At 46.6% G+C, this 13,409-nt stretch overlaps 1 protein-coding gene across 5 annotated transcripts in view; it reads right to left on the bottom strand.

Moving 5' to 3' along the window:
• DENND2A (DENN domain containing 2A) overlaps positions 1 to 13,409 on the bottom strand; it is a 102,340-nt gene that overhangs the window by 51,949 nt on the left and 36,982 nt on the right. For all 5 annotated transcript variants that reach the window (XM_042973692.1, XM_042973683.1, XM_042973680.1 and 2 more), the window contains 2 exons: positions 6,095 to 6,222; positions 3,789 to 3,910 (listed from right to left, as the gene is read on the bottom strand). In XM_042973692.1, coding sequence (XP_042829626.1) covers positions 3,789 to 3,910; positions 6,095 to 6,222 — 250 coding nt within the window. The remainder of the gene's footprint in view (positions 1 to 3,788; positions 3,911 to 6,094; positions 6,223 to 13,409) is intronic.

Genomic DNA, 13,409 nt, shown 5'->3' on the forward strand with positions numbered 1-13,409 from the left:
CGTGGAGAAATACTCAGGATAAAGGCCAGCAACAGTATATAGACATCATCCCAAATCTTTTTTATGTACACACACACACACACACACACACACACACACACACACACACTAACAATCTAGTAAAGAAAAATAAAAATCCCCGATTATGGATGAGTTTTATATTCTTCATTACACTTTTCAGTATTTAAGAAAATTTTGGATGGCTCAGTCATTAATCTGACTTCGGCTCAGGTCATGATCTCAGGTTCATGAGCTCAAGCTCAGCTTAGGGTAAAACGTGAGCCCAGCTTCAGGTGAGCCCTGCTTCTCACTCTCTCCCTCACCCACACCCACACCCATCTCCTCCTCTGCCCCTCCTGGGATATTCTCTCTCTCTCTCTCTCTCTCTCTCTCTCTCCCCCTTGCTCACTTGCACCCTCTCTCTCTTTCTCTCAAAAAAAATTAAAAAAAATTTTTTAATGCTTATTTATTTTTGAGAAAGAGAGAGAGACAGAGCATGATGGGCGGAGGGCAGAGAGAGAGGGAGACACAAAATCCAAAGCAGGCTCCAGGCTGAGCTGTCAGCACAGAGCCCAGCGTGAGGCCTGAACTCATGAACTATGAGATCATGACCTGAGCCGAAGTCGGGTGCGCAACTGATTGAGCCACCCAGGTGCACCCCCCCACCCCCCGCCAAAAATTTTTTTTGGGATGAGAATGTTCTGTTTTTAGGAAATAAAGTTTTTTTTTAAAAAAAAAGAACACATACTGAAAAGCACAATTCTATATATTTACCAAACGCACATAAATAGTAGCTACTTAGCCTAAATATTTACAAGGATTAATGTGATTACTCTTCATAAAAGAGTGACAAACTGATCAGTGACAAACTGATCCGTGTAGATGAGATCATTTGCCCAAAGTCACTCAGCTAGCAAGTTCTGGATGGAGACAGACTCTAGAACTTGCGCACTCGACCAGATACTGCCTCTCTGTAGCTACAGCTAAGTGATACAGGATTTTCTGCTGTGGGGGATGGTGTGGGCGGGCTCTCCAGGCAACCAGAGAATGCTACTTAGGTCTTACGAGTCAGTACATAACAAAGAATGTCTCACGTTAGCCTAGATTTCCTTTGTTATCAAAATTAGTTCCTACTCCATTTACTGTGCTATTCCAGGCGTGGGGATGGAGGTAACACGTAGCAAGAAAATAGCCCCGGCTCAAGAGCTTGCATTGTGTGTCTATAAGCATTAGCATCTGCACATCTGCTCCTTTCTGTCTGTCCAGCTGACCCTTACCCCTGTGCTGGGTCCAGGCACGGTCTCACTAAATGAGAATCCCGGAAGCTGTCACAGGATCTTTCTGAGGCTGACAGAGGAGGTCGCCACAAAGGGACTGCTTCCGCCAGTTCTAAGGTCCCAGGTGCAGCCCAGATGCGGCAGATGCTCCATGAATATTTGATGAGTTAAAACGGAGGAAGTGGTGAAGTCTGCAGCTGTCCCCAGAATGGGCACAAACCGGATACCCAGATGTGGGAGAGCGGAGGAATGAGCGTGGACACAGAGTCCTGCGGACGACGTGCAAAGGCTGAAAGCAGCTGGCGGGAATCGGCGGCAATCAGACACATACCCTGGGCAACTGGAGACAGGGATAGGCTTGTGGAGGTGGTTACCTACTGTGTTTAGCTGCTCTGGTGACACAGGGCCTAGGTTTTCTCTGGCTGGCAGGAAGGGGAAGAAGAGGGCCGTTAAGTCCTTATTTCCTGGCATCAGGGAGGAGCCCCCAGCTCTAACTGCAGAGTTGCTTGGGGCAGATGTTGTTCATTGCTCCTAAGGGGCAGGCGGTGCATTCCCCGCGTGAAGAGGAGAGCAGGGGAGAGCCGGGTGGGACACGAAAGGGCACCCTGGGTTGTGAGAGAGCCTTCCTTCTTTTAAGCCAGACTTATCCACTATGGGAAATGAAGGATTTCCTAAATATCGAAGGCATCTATATCCACTGAAAACACATTTCAAAGGCAAGTAGGAAAACTCTGCTAATTATCTCTTGTGCTGGATTATTCATGACAACACTCTTCCATAGGAGGAGAAAAAGAGCAGTTAACTGGCTTCGGCAAGAATTACAGTAATCGGCTTGGTTAGATAAGATCCACCCCTCATGGTGGAGTCTACCTTCAACTCTCTTCAGGAAGACTGGTGGCAGAAAGATTCCCTGTGTGACCATTGAGCACAAAAGGCATGCCTCGTGTGCGGACCCCCCACCTGCCAGCAAATGCATGGAGCCCAGAGAGGAAGATGGCTTCTTTTCTTAGAAGATCCTGCAATGGGACTGAAACTGACACACGGGGCCTGGATTTGGCCTTCCTTTACTTAATTTCTTCATCAGTTACACACTGTAGAACCACTAATGGTGGACACAAAGAAAGAGAATATTGAGGAACTTCAGGAATTCATAATTTAGCTGGGGAGGTTTTTAAGATACATTACATGACTTACATCAGATTTGAAATCATCAACGTCAGAGATATAATGCAGTATACACAATTTGGTGTAAAATGAACACTTTAGCCCAATGAGTAAGAGGGGAAGAAGTTCCAGTGGCTGAAATGGCCTAGAAACTTCTTGAAGGAGGCAGGATTGATCTGGGTTGTAAAGGATGGGGAGAGAAAGACAAGAGCCAAGAGCAGATGTAAAAATGACCTAACACAGGGGTGGGCAAATGTGGCCTCTGGGCCACATCTGGCCCACCACCTGTTTCTATACAGCCCATGAGCTAAGAATGGTTCTTACATTTTTTAAATGGTTGGAAAATAAGTAATATTTCATGACATGTGAAAAGTATGTAAAATTAAAATTTCGTGTCTGTAATAAAGTTTTATTGACATACAGCACATCCATCTGTTTGCATACTGTCTACAGCTGCTTTTCACTATAATGCAGCACCGAGTAGTCACAACAGAGTTCATATATTTACCCTCTGGTCCTTTAGAGAAAAGGTCTGTCAATCTGGGCCTAGAGTATCAGAGGGGCAATTTGTATGCTTTTGCTAGACGGGAGCTTTTGTATGTAGGAAGTGTAGGAAATTAGGTAATAATGGATGCCCAGGGATCAATTATGAAGCATTATTTAATGCCAAGCTAAGGAATATAAATTCAATCCTCTTGGCAATGAGTTGAAGTTATCATTCACATGAGTATAGTTATATTATCTATATGTACCTAGTACAAAATTTCAAAAGGTTCAAAAGGATAGTCGGTAAAAAAAAAAAAAGAAAAAGAAAAAAAAAAAGTCAGTTTTCCACCTTGCCCTCCAGGTACTCACATTCAGACAACTCCACAGATATACCCACTTACTCTTAGGTTCCCTACAGGGATATTCCTCTACATACACAAACATATTTGGGTTTCCATGTATGTATATTTTTCTATTTAAAACCTCACAGATGGTGGCATGCTATAAAGGTACTGTTTCTGTACCAGAACTTTCAGTCTTATATTTTAGACTTTGTTTTAGGTCAGGCTACTCTTCCTTACAGTTGTATAATACGGATGTGCTATCTTACTTACCCAGTTTGGGGAGGTTTCTGACCCAGAAACTAAAATGTTATTTTAGGATGTTTGGTTGAGCAGAGGGTTTCCAGGAGAACTAGAGGCAGAACTAGAGCAGGCAGGCAGCTGATAGGCAAATCCAGGAACCCAGAGGTGAGGGAGGCCTGGCACTCCGGTGTAACCCACAGCTCGAGGCTGCTCGAGGCCACCATGCTGGGGGTGCTGGGGACCCCGCTCCCTGCACCACTCCCCGGGGGGCTCATACCTTGGAGGGTGTGTCAGGAATGGAAGAAGTGGGAGAACCAGGGAAGTTCAAGACACACTTCTTCCCCAGGCAGCGACCGTGCAACTCCACGTCCTCATAAGGGTTTTCCTTCATTGGTGGATCTGTGGTCAAAGGCAACAAGTCAGGAACTGGGAACGTTACGGAAGTTTTCTTTATCAGACAGCCACCCAACGTCTCGGCCTCTCCTGGTGGTGATGTCTGATGTCTTGCTATCCATTCACCCCCTTCCTCTTGGACCCTGGTTTTCACTGGAGTGACTCCCTGTGTCCCCCTTCTTAGATATATGGAGTTAACTCCATTCCAAGTTCAGAGCATCAGTCAATGTGAGCATCCCCAGTCTCTACCTCAGTGTCCAGTTCAGGGAAGGGCTCACATCCCAAGCTTTTGCCAACCAGTGCATGGTATTCCTGGGCTACGAAGGTGAACAAGGGACCTAAACCGGTCTCTTCAGCGTGAACCTCGGCACTTTTGTTGGGTGCAGAACCTGGGCTCTCCTTCCCAACGGGAAGTTACAGATTCCAGGGAGCTGACGGCAGCCATCATGAAGACCACAGGAAACCCGCCGAGAATGGAGCTAGCCCGAGTGATAACGAGGGAGAAGAGGGGCGCCTGGCTGGCTCAGTCAGTGGAGTGGGCAGTTCTCGATCTCAGGATTGTGAGTTCAAGCCCCACACTGGGTGCAGAGCCTACTTTATAAAAGGTGGGGTCGGGGAGGAAACAAGAGAGAATAGGCCAGTTCTGGTCACATGAACCAACAAACTCCCTTGTTATTTCAGCTGGGTCTTCCGTTCTCTGTAACTGAAAACTTCCCTGTTAGGTACACACTGTTAACAGAAGTCCAGATCTCATACCCGCTTCGGACCTGGGAAGCCTACTGCTTTGGCAGCAACCCATCTCCCAAACTTGGACACTATAATTCAAACAGTCTATGGTGAAATTCATAGCTCAGCTAAATATCTATTCTGCCTCAAGTCTCGTGTTTCCTCCTACTGTGGAGTTTGTTCTGGTATTGATGATTCTATTCACATATGTATATGTGTATCTGCCCTACCGATCCCTTGCATGTGGCCACGTACGGATTTCTCCCTCTTACCAGCTCCTTTCTTTCCCCACTCCCACCCTTGACCCCAGCATGCAGACCGTGGGCTGAGCTCACACTTTCCTGAAAACTGTGATATTCCCTGAAGACTATTGAACTCACTAATTTATTGATTTTATTTTCCTTTTTAACTTAACTCACTAATTTAAATGCAAACAGGGGCGCCTGGGTGGCTCGGTTGGTTACATGTCTGACTTTGGCTCAGGTCATGATCTCATGGCTCAGGAGTTCGAGCCCCATATCCGGCTCGCTGCTGTCAGCAGAGGGTCCACTTCGGATCCTCTGTCTCCCTTTCTCTCTGCCCCTCCCCTGCTATTTTCTCAAAAATAAATAAACATTGTTGGGATGAGCACTGGGTGTCAAATGTAGAGGATGAACCACTGGATTCTACTCCTGAAATCATTATCGCACTATATGCTAACTAACTTGGATGTAAATTAAAAAAAAAAATTCTTAAATAAAATATTAGCAAATGAAATCCAAAATAAAAAATAAACATTAAAACATAAAGAAATGCAAACAAACTTGGTGAATCTGAGCTCCATTTTAGAATTTAAAAGAACTTAGGCCAAAGCTACTTTTAAAAATAGTAGACATTCATTTTAGTCTGAGTTTTGATGCCCTGTTACTGTCACACTCCTACAGATTCAGGAAGAGCGTGGTGGCCTTAGTTTTCCTTCATTCTGTAATCCCTAAATTTACTGAGCATCTGTTACAAACCAGGTACTTTCCATTCCATTTTCTCCAATCCTCAGCCCTACAATGTAACTGTCATCGTCTTTATTATACAGATGAGAGAACGATGTTCAGAAAAGTGAAGTCCCCCCCTCACTGTTATACAGCTAATCAGGAGCAGAGCAGAGATTCAATCACAGCTATTCAGACCCCAGGTCTCCAGTGTTTCCCACTGCAACATGCTGCCTCCATGGCCTTTCAGCACCAGTCCTTCCTCTTTCCTCTCCGGCCCCACTTTCTCTCATATGTCCCTCCGTGGGCCACTCTCCCACGCCCCTACCTGCTCTCTTGTTCATCTGAGTACATGTATTTCTTCGAGACTGTGTGTGTGTGTGTGTGTGTGTGTGTGTGTGAGTGTGTGTGTGTGTGTGTTTCAAGGGGTCAGCCCCATTTCCTCTCCCCCTTGCCAGAGACAGACCCGGACTCATACACAGGTATGTGGGCCTCTTACCTAGAATGTCCTCGTAGACGTTCTCCTCTGATAAAGTGCGTGTGAGCCCCAACTTAGTCTGTGCGTACCAGTCCACTCTGCTGTTCTCAGAGGAAGATTGCAATAAGTCTTCAAACTCATAGGACTTTCTGGTTTGTACAAGATGGGAGAAAAAAACCAAAAAACAAGAACTCAAATCAATTAGGCTGGTCCAGAGATTATATGCCCCCAAATTTTCTTCCTGAAAAGATTTCTATTAATGAAATCAACTCTGTTTCTTATAAGAAGGTATGAAAATCCTTACATAAGAGGTGTGGCTTTTATCTGAAAGAATGTTTATGCTGTTACGCTGAGTAAAGGGAGTCAAGTACATATAAAATACAACCCCAACTTTGTAAGCGCACATATACATAGAAAAGAAGTGAAGGAAGTGAAATATACAGCTATATCTTAGGGCTAAGGAAGGGCTCATGGCTTCTTTTCACTTTTACTTTCTGGACTTTTTAAATATCTGCAATGTTTACAGAGCATACATTAATAATCGGAAAGGAGCAGTGATGGCCCGTTCAGAGTGGACCAGAGGCCTGGGCCCCCTTCGCACTTCTCTCACTCAAGTGGTTATTATCAGAATGAAACCTGGAGGCCAGCTGAGACACCCCAACTCCCTCCCGCACTCCCCCTGCAGAGATTTGTGCAAATGTGGTAAGGGTGATCAGTAAGGATGATAAATAAATGGCTATCACCCTCACCACACCCCCTACATCCACAGGAGCTGTCCCTGTCCTGCTGGTGTTGACCTAATGCAAAGTCCAGCCCCCACCCCCAACATACACAGTGGCTCACCTTGAGTTTCTATGATTTCTTTAGCTTTACTGAACATTAGGAAGGTCAGGAGGTAGACCATACTGTGGAACATACAAAATATCAGCCACCTCACCGGTTCATTCCACCTTTCCCTTTTTTCTCCTCTCTCCTTCTCCTTCTCCGAAGTAACACACAACTTCCCCCCAGTTGGACCAGAACAGCCCTGTCCACTCAGGCTCTCGAGGCTCATCTTGTCCGTCCAGGGGACTTGTCAGGAACTCGAGCTGAACACACTCGGACCTTCCTTGAATGGAATTTAGTCCACCCACACTCCTGAGGGCACACTCCCCAGCTGGCCTTGACTTGGTCCTAGCCCTTCACTCCTCCTGGTATAGGATGGTCACAAGCCTCCCATGGCCCAGGAGTCACGGCTCCTTACTCTGGGCACCCGTGTCTAGCACAGCGTCCTGCACATGCTTGACGTAAACTGTGGCTGACTACGTAGAAGTGTATGTCTTTGCTTCTTACCCATGCTTCCAATCTCTCTCTGCCCCTGGGGAAGGTGCCCTCTGGTGGCTCTGAGATTAAACAGATCAGTACACAGATCCCAGATGCATTGTTCACAAGCCTTTTCACCTGGGATGAACTACTTAACTGGGCTGAAACTCTTCCTCCTGACTTGAAAAATGGGAATTATCTCATAGGATTGCCCCAAGAATAGAAAAGAGAAAGTCTGTAAAGTCCTTAGCACCTAGCAAACATGCAACAAGTGTGAGCTGTTACTATTACCGTGCAGTGCTATAATTACTTACGTAGCAAATGTTTTATGTTGAACATGAACTATGTGAGAGGCACTGTGGTCAGGGTTCCATAAATAAGGAGTGACTAAAAGAATCAGAGTCCCTGCCTCAGAGAGCTTACATTCCAGGGAGGAAGACAGGTGTTCAAGCAGAGCATGCACAAATACATCGAATAATAATAACCTGTGTTATGGTCAGTGATGGAAAAGAACAGGGTGTCACAAGTGAGACTATCAAGGAGAACTTGACGTAGATTGGGGATGCATCAGGGGAGGCTGACAAAGTCACTCATTAAAGCTGAGACCTAAGGATACAAAGAAAGACCTCAGTTGGGGGGGGGGGGGGGGGGGGGGGATGGGGGAAGAGTGGTCCAAGAAGAGGAAAGGGCACCTGTGAAGGTCCTGCGGCAGCGGAGAACTTGGTGCATTTGTGAGAAAGGCACACAGACGCTGGGCAAGGCTGGATTGTAGGGAACAGGGTGGTGAGTGCAGAGGGAGGAGACAGCAGAGCCAGGCAGATGCCATGTGCCTGCTTTCCAAGCTTTGGGGATTTGCTACATTTTAAATCTTTCCCTCTCCACTAGCTCCTTTCCCTCTTTAAACACATACGGGTTTCCTCTAGAAAAACTTTCATTGGAAGCAAGGACCCTTGCAGCTCTGCGGATTTCTCACCTTCCTTGCCAAGGGTTTTAAGCTGGTGGGGGTTGGGGGCAGGTGGAGGAGGGAGGAGCTGAGGCTGTCTATCAGTTTACCTGAACTCACCGGTTTTCCTTCTTTATCTTCTCAACCTGGCCTCTGTAAGCATCCCTTTTCTGAAGCTGCCCCCTGAGGGTCACTACTGAGTTTCTGGTAAAACTTAATCACTTTCTGGGGCATTTCTTTACGTGACACCTGTTAGTTTCTATAGCATAAGGCTGTGGTGCTCAAAGTGCAATCCTTGGGCCAGGGCTGGTGTGCCAATGACATAGGTACGATAATTGAGAATAGGCATTTAAAAACTATTTTTTAAAAGTTATTTTTCTCTTTGCTTTAAATGTAATTTCTACACCCAACGTGGGGCCCGAACTCAGGACCCCAAGATCAAAAATCTCATACTCTACAGACTGAACCAGCCAGGTGCCCCTGTGCTTAGAAAATTTTAAAGCAATTTGACAGAACAAATTTTTAAAAGACAACTGAGGCTTGTATATTGTTGTCTTTTTCATTTCATTTCTCTGGCAATTCCTTCTTGTTGTATTTTACAGAAGTATCATTCAGCAAAGGATTGCAAACACAGGCACACAGGCACCCTCTGGGGTTTGGCGAGCTGGGTGCAAGGCTGGCCCCCGGCCACTTCCCCTTCTCAGACAACTGCCTGTGTCTTTGCTTGTAGCTCTCTCTTCCTCTTTCTCTCCCTCTTTCTGGGCTTTGGGTGTTTCCCAGGTTTTTCCTCTCTAGGCTTCTAAACTTGAGTATCTCCACAGCTGAATTCATCATCCCTAATCTCCACCTCACCCTTCTCCCTTCTGAACCTGAACTCAGCACTCAGGACAGGAACATAAAGAAAGACCACGCTTCCAGCTTCCAGCTTCCAGCTTCCAGCTTCCAGCTTCCAGCCTAGGTCCGCAGGGCTTTAAGTCAGGCCATGAGGCTGAAACTGTCACCCGTGCCCTGAGGTGCCTGATGCACTCACGGAAGCTCCTGCTGCGAAGGAAGGGCTACCTCTCCATAAACCCCTTCTTCCTCCCCTTGAGGTGTCCAGCCAGGAGAGGAAGGACTGTGCCTCAGAGCTCCCACAGATGTGGTCTATGGGGTGGAAGCGGGTCTGAACTGTTTTCTCTACGACGGGATCGCACTGTGCTTTGTGCCCGCCCTGAACACTCCCTAGTCGGGGATGCCATTAGCCCAGGCTGGTATTAGCCAGGCAAATGCTTGGGGATGGACGCGTGGTGGTCTGTGGCCCAGAGCAGAGTGAAGTTACCGGCCTGGAGTGGGCCATACAGCTCCTGGGTTTCCCCTGCTGAGCTAACCGGATTCTGGTAGCTCAAGTCCCCAGCATGCATACTACCTAGATCTGGTAGGGGAAGATGCAAACTGTTCAAAGAGGCCGCAGAATCACTCAACATTTACTGAGTATCAACTAAGTCTGTACTCGGATTACTACATTCAAACTTTGCAACAACCTTGTAAAGAATTACTATCCTTAAACATATACGTACGAGGAAACAGAGACAGGGTGCCTGGGTGGCTCAGTCTGTTAAGCGTGGGACTTTGGCTCAGGTCATGATCTTGGGGTTCGTGAGTTCCAGCCCCACATTGGGCTCTGCACTGGCAGTACGGAGCCTGCTTGGGATTCTCTCTCTCTGCCCCTCCCCCACTGGTGTGTGCACACTTTCTTTCTCTCTCTCTCTCTCTCTCAAAATAAATGAATAAACTCAAAAAAAAAAAAAAAGAAAAAAAAAGGAAACAGACAGAGCTCAGATAAATTGCTCAAGGTCACACTGGGAGAAAGAGGTGGAGCCAGGGTCAGAAGCCAGGAAGTCTGGTCGGTGTCTGGTGCTCTCCACAGCACAGGCACTAAGCAGAGCATGGAAGTTAAGTCAACGCAGGAGGAAAGCTGTGGTCACAAAAAGTTTTAAAACCTTTATTTACATATTAACTTTGAGAAAAAGGAAATTTCAAAAGGCTAATGATAACCACATCCAAACTGGCTTCTTTCTTAAACACTTCCACATTCGTCCCTCCCACATCCAGCCCATATGTTTAATGTGCACCTTCTGGGGGTCGAGCTGAGCTCACAGCTAGCTGGTGAAGCAAAGGCAAGAAGTCCCTGCCTTTGGGGAGCCCACAGCCTGGTGAAGGGGTACACCTCCTCCCAGCCTGAGTTTGCTTCCTGGGCCTTCAAATTATCATGTGATTGAGGTACTTCTTAGTTTTAGAGATGCTGGGATGATTTAACTGGTCCACTGACGTTTCCTGAAGTGGGTCACAACATATGTAATATCCCAGTTTTGACAACCAATGCCAAATACTGTGATTTCAAGTAGTATTTTGAAGGTTACCTGTGACTTTTCTATATTTTTGTAAATGAAATACTAAGAGCTCATCCCACATCTCCATTTGAATGACCCGTGGGAATCTCAATCCAAGGGGCACCTGGGTGGCTCAGTCAGTTAAGCATCTGACTTCGGCTCAGGTCATGATCTCAGGGTTTGTGGGTTCGAGCCCCGTGTCGGCCTCTGTGCTGACAGCTCAGAGCCTGGAGCCTGCTTCAGATTCTGTCTGTCTCTCTCTGCCCCTCCCCTGCTCATGCTCTGTCTTTCTCTGTCTCTCAAAAATAAATAAACGTTTTAAAAAATTAATAAATCCAAAATTGAACTCACCCTCCTATTCCCCCCACACCCCAATGAAGACCAGTCCCTCCTCCAGTGCTCCTCAGCATAGGCCATCGCCCTTTGTCCAAATGTTTATGCCTTAAACCTGGGAGTCCCGTCCAAACCCCCTTCTCCTTTAGCACCTATATCTGACCAATTAACAAGAGTTCCACTGGCCAAGCATGCCTAGTATTCACTGCTTTTCTCAGTCCCCCAGCAGCTGTACCCTGGGCTTACCCCATCCTGCCACATACCTCCTCCCACCCCACAGTTATCCACCCTGTCTGCTGTCCAGGTGAGCTTTTCACAAATGCAAATCCGGTCGGGTCTCTCCCTTCTTAAAAAATGTGAGTTTTTAAGGAAGGTTTCCCATTCCTAGTAAGTGATAGGCCAGAACACTTCCCTGGTCTCCGGGACTCTTCTGGACCAGGCTCCAGAGGACCTGGAGGCCTCGGCTCACACCCTTCCTGATCTCTCTGGCCACACCACTGCCTTTCAGGGCCTCCAGCACACTAGTCTTTCTTCCTCTGGGACATTCACCTGTTTCTCAAACTGAACACCCCTTTTCCACCTGGGAATCTCAGGTCTCAGTCCGAGTGCCACTTCCTCCCCAATCTGGCCCTGTTTCCATGACAGGCTAGATAACCCTGCTGAACATTCCCGTAGCGCCATGGGCTTCCTTGCGGCACTGAGTGTAGTTATAGTTACATAACTGCAGAGTTGTGTGCTTCTCTTACTAGTACGTAAGGTCCACGAGGCCAGGGTCTCAGTTCATTTTGTTCACTGTTATGTTCTAATACTGCACGCAGGATAAATGTTTGCTGGTTGAATACATGAGTGAGTATTTAAATTTTTTTAAACATGTATTTATTTTTGAGAGACAGAGGGAGAGCACAAGCAGGGGAGGGGCAGAGAGAGAGGGAGACACAGAATCTGAAGCAGGCTCCTTGAGCTGCCACAGATTCTTCTTGTCTCCATGTCCAGTGACCACACACAGGTCTTTCCCAGGTCCCACCAGCTCTTGGGAAGGGCGTGTGTGCCATCAGGAGATGAGAGGGGGGCTAAGTGGGGGAATGCTTATGTTAGCTGGGCTCACACCTCCCCCATCAAGTGCTAGTGCTACTCATGGTGGGTTTATGCTTATCTCTATCCTAAATCCAAAACAGAAATGCCAGTAGAAAACCCATCTTTATCCACCATTATGTCTAACGTCCAATCATTTCCACCTCCAGTGGGAAATAAGACACGACATGGGGCACCTGGGTGGCTCAGCTGGTTGAGCATCTGACTCTTCATTATAGCTCAGGTCATGATCTCATGGTCCCGGGATCGAGCCCTATGTTGGGCTCTGTGCTGGTTCATGGAGCCTGCTTGGGACTCCCTCTTCCTCTGTCCTTCTGCCTGCTCAAACACTCATGCTTTCTCTTTTTTTTTTAAAAAAAGCTATAGGGGCGCCTGCATGGCTCCATCAGTTAAGCATCCGACTTTGGCTCAGGTCATGATCTCGCGGTTTAAGAGTTCGAGCCCTACATTGGGTTCACTGTTGATTCTCTGTCCCCCTGCTCTCTCTCTGCCCCTACCCTGCTCTCTCTCTCTCTCAAAAATAAACACTTAAAAAATTATTTTAGAAAAAGACTTGACAGTCACTGCTCTAATGTAGAATAACAACTTTCCTCTCTATTCTTTAAAAAAAATTTTTTTTTAATGTTTATTTTTGAGAGAGAGAGGCAGAGACAGAGTGTGAGCAGGCAAGAGGTAAAGACAGAGGGAGACACACAACCCGAAGCAGGCTCCAGGCTCTGAGCTGTCAGCACAGAACCTGACAGGGGGCTTGAACTCACAAACTGCGAGATCATGACCTGAGCCAAAGTTGGATGCTAAATGGACTGAGCCACCCAGGCACCCCTGTCCTCTCTATTTTTATTTCTGTTTTCTAATGCAATTGCCATTAAATAAAGAATTTACAAAATCAAGCTTCTCTCATGTTTTCAAAGCAACTTTGGCTTTGTCAAATTAATCAAACAATTTGCCCCTTTGAAGATTTTAAGCACTCAGTTTTTAGACATGGCAGTTACAACTGCCTCTTGGATGGCATGTTGACTGGAACAGCCATAATGACAGGAACAGACCACAATATGGCTGGTAAGTGAAATTAAGCACTCACTGGGTAATAGCTGAGGGTTGCTGTCCAACCAGACCACTCTGGGGATCCCTATCAGTCCTACCGAAGATGGAAATTATGGAATCAATAACAGCAGGCGTATGATTTGGTAGCCATATAATGACCCAGGCTTCCTGTCCTCAAAAAGTTCCGCAAATTGTATGCTAAGGCCTCAAGAAAAGGCTGAATCTATCTATACAATGCCAAATAATGTTGAAA

The sequence above is a fragment of the Panthera tigris genome, chromosome A2 (assembly GCF_018350195.1).
Source record: "Panthera tigris isolate Pti1 chromosome A2, P.tigris_Pti1_mat1.1, whole genome shotgun sequence".
In the NCBI taxonomy this organism is placed as follows: domain Eukaryota; kingdom Metazoa; phylum Chordata; class Mammalia; order Carnivora; family Felidae; genus Panthera; species Panthera tigris.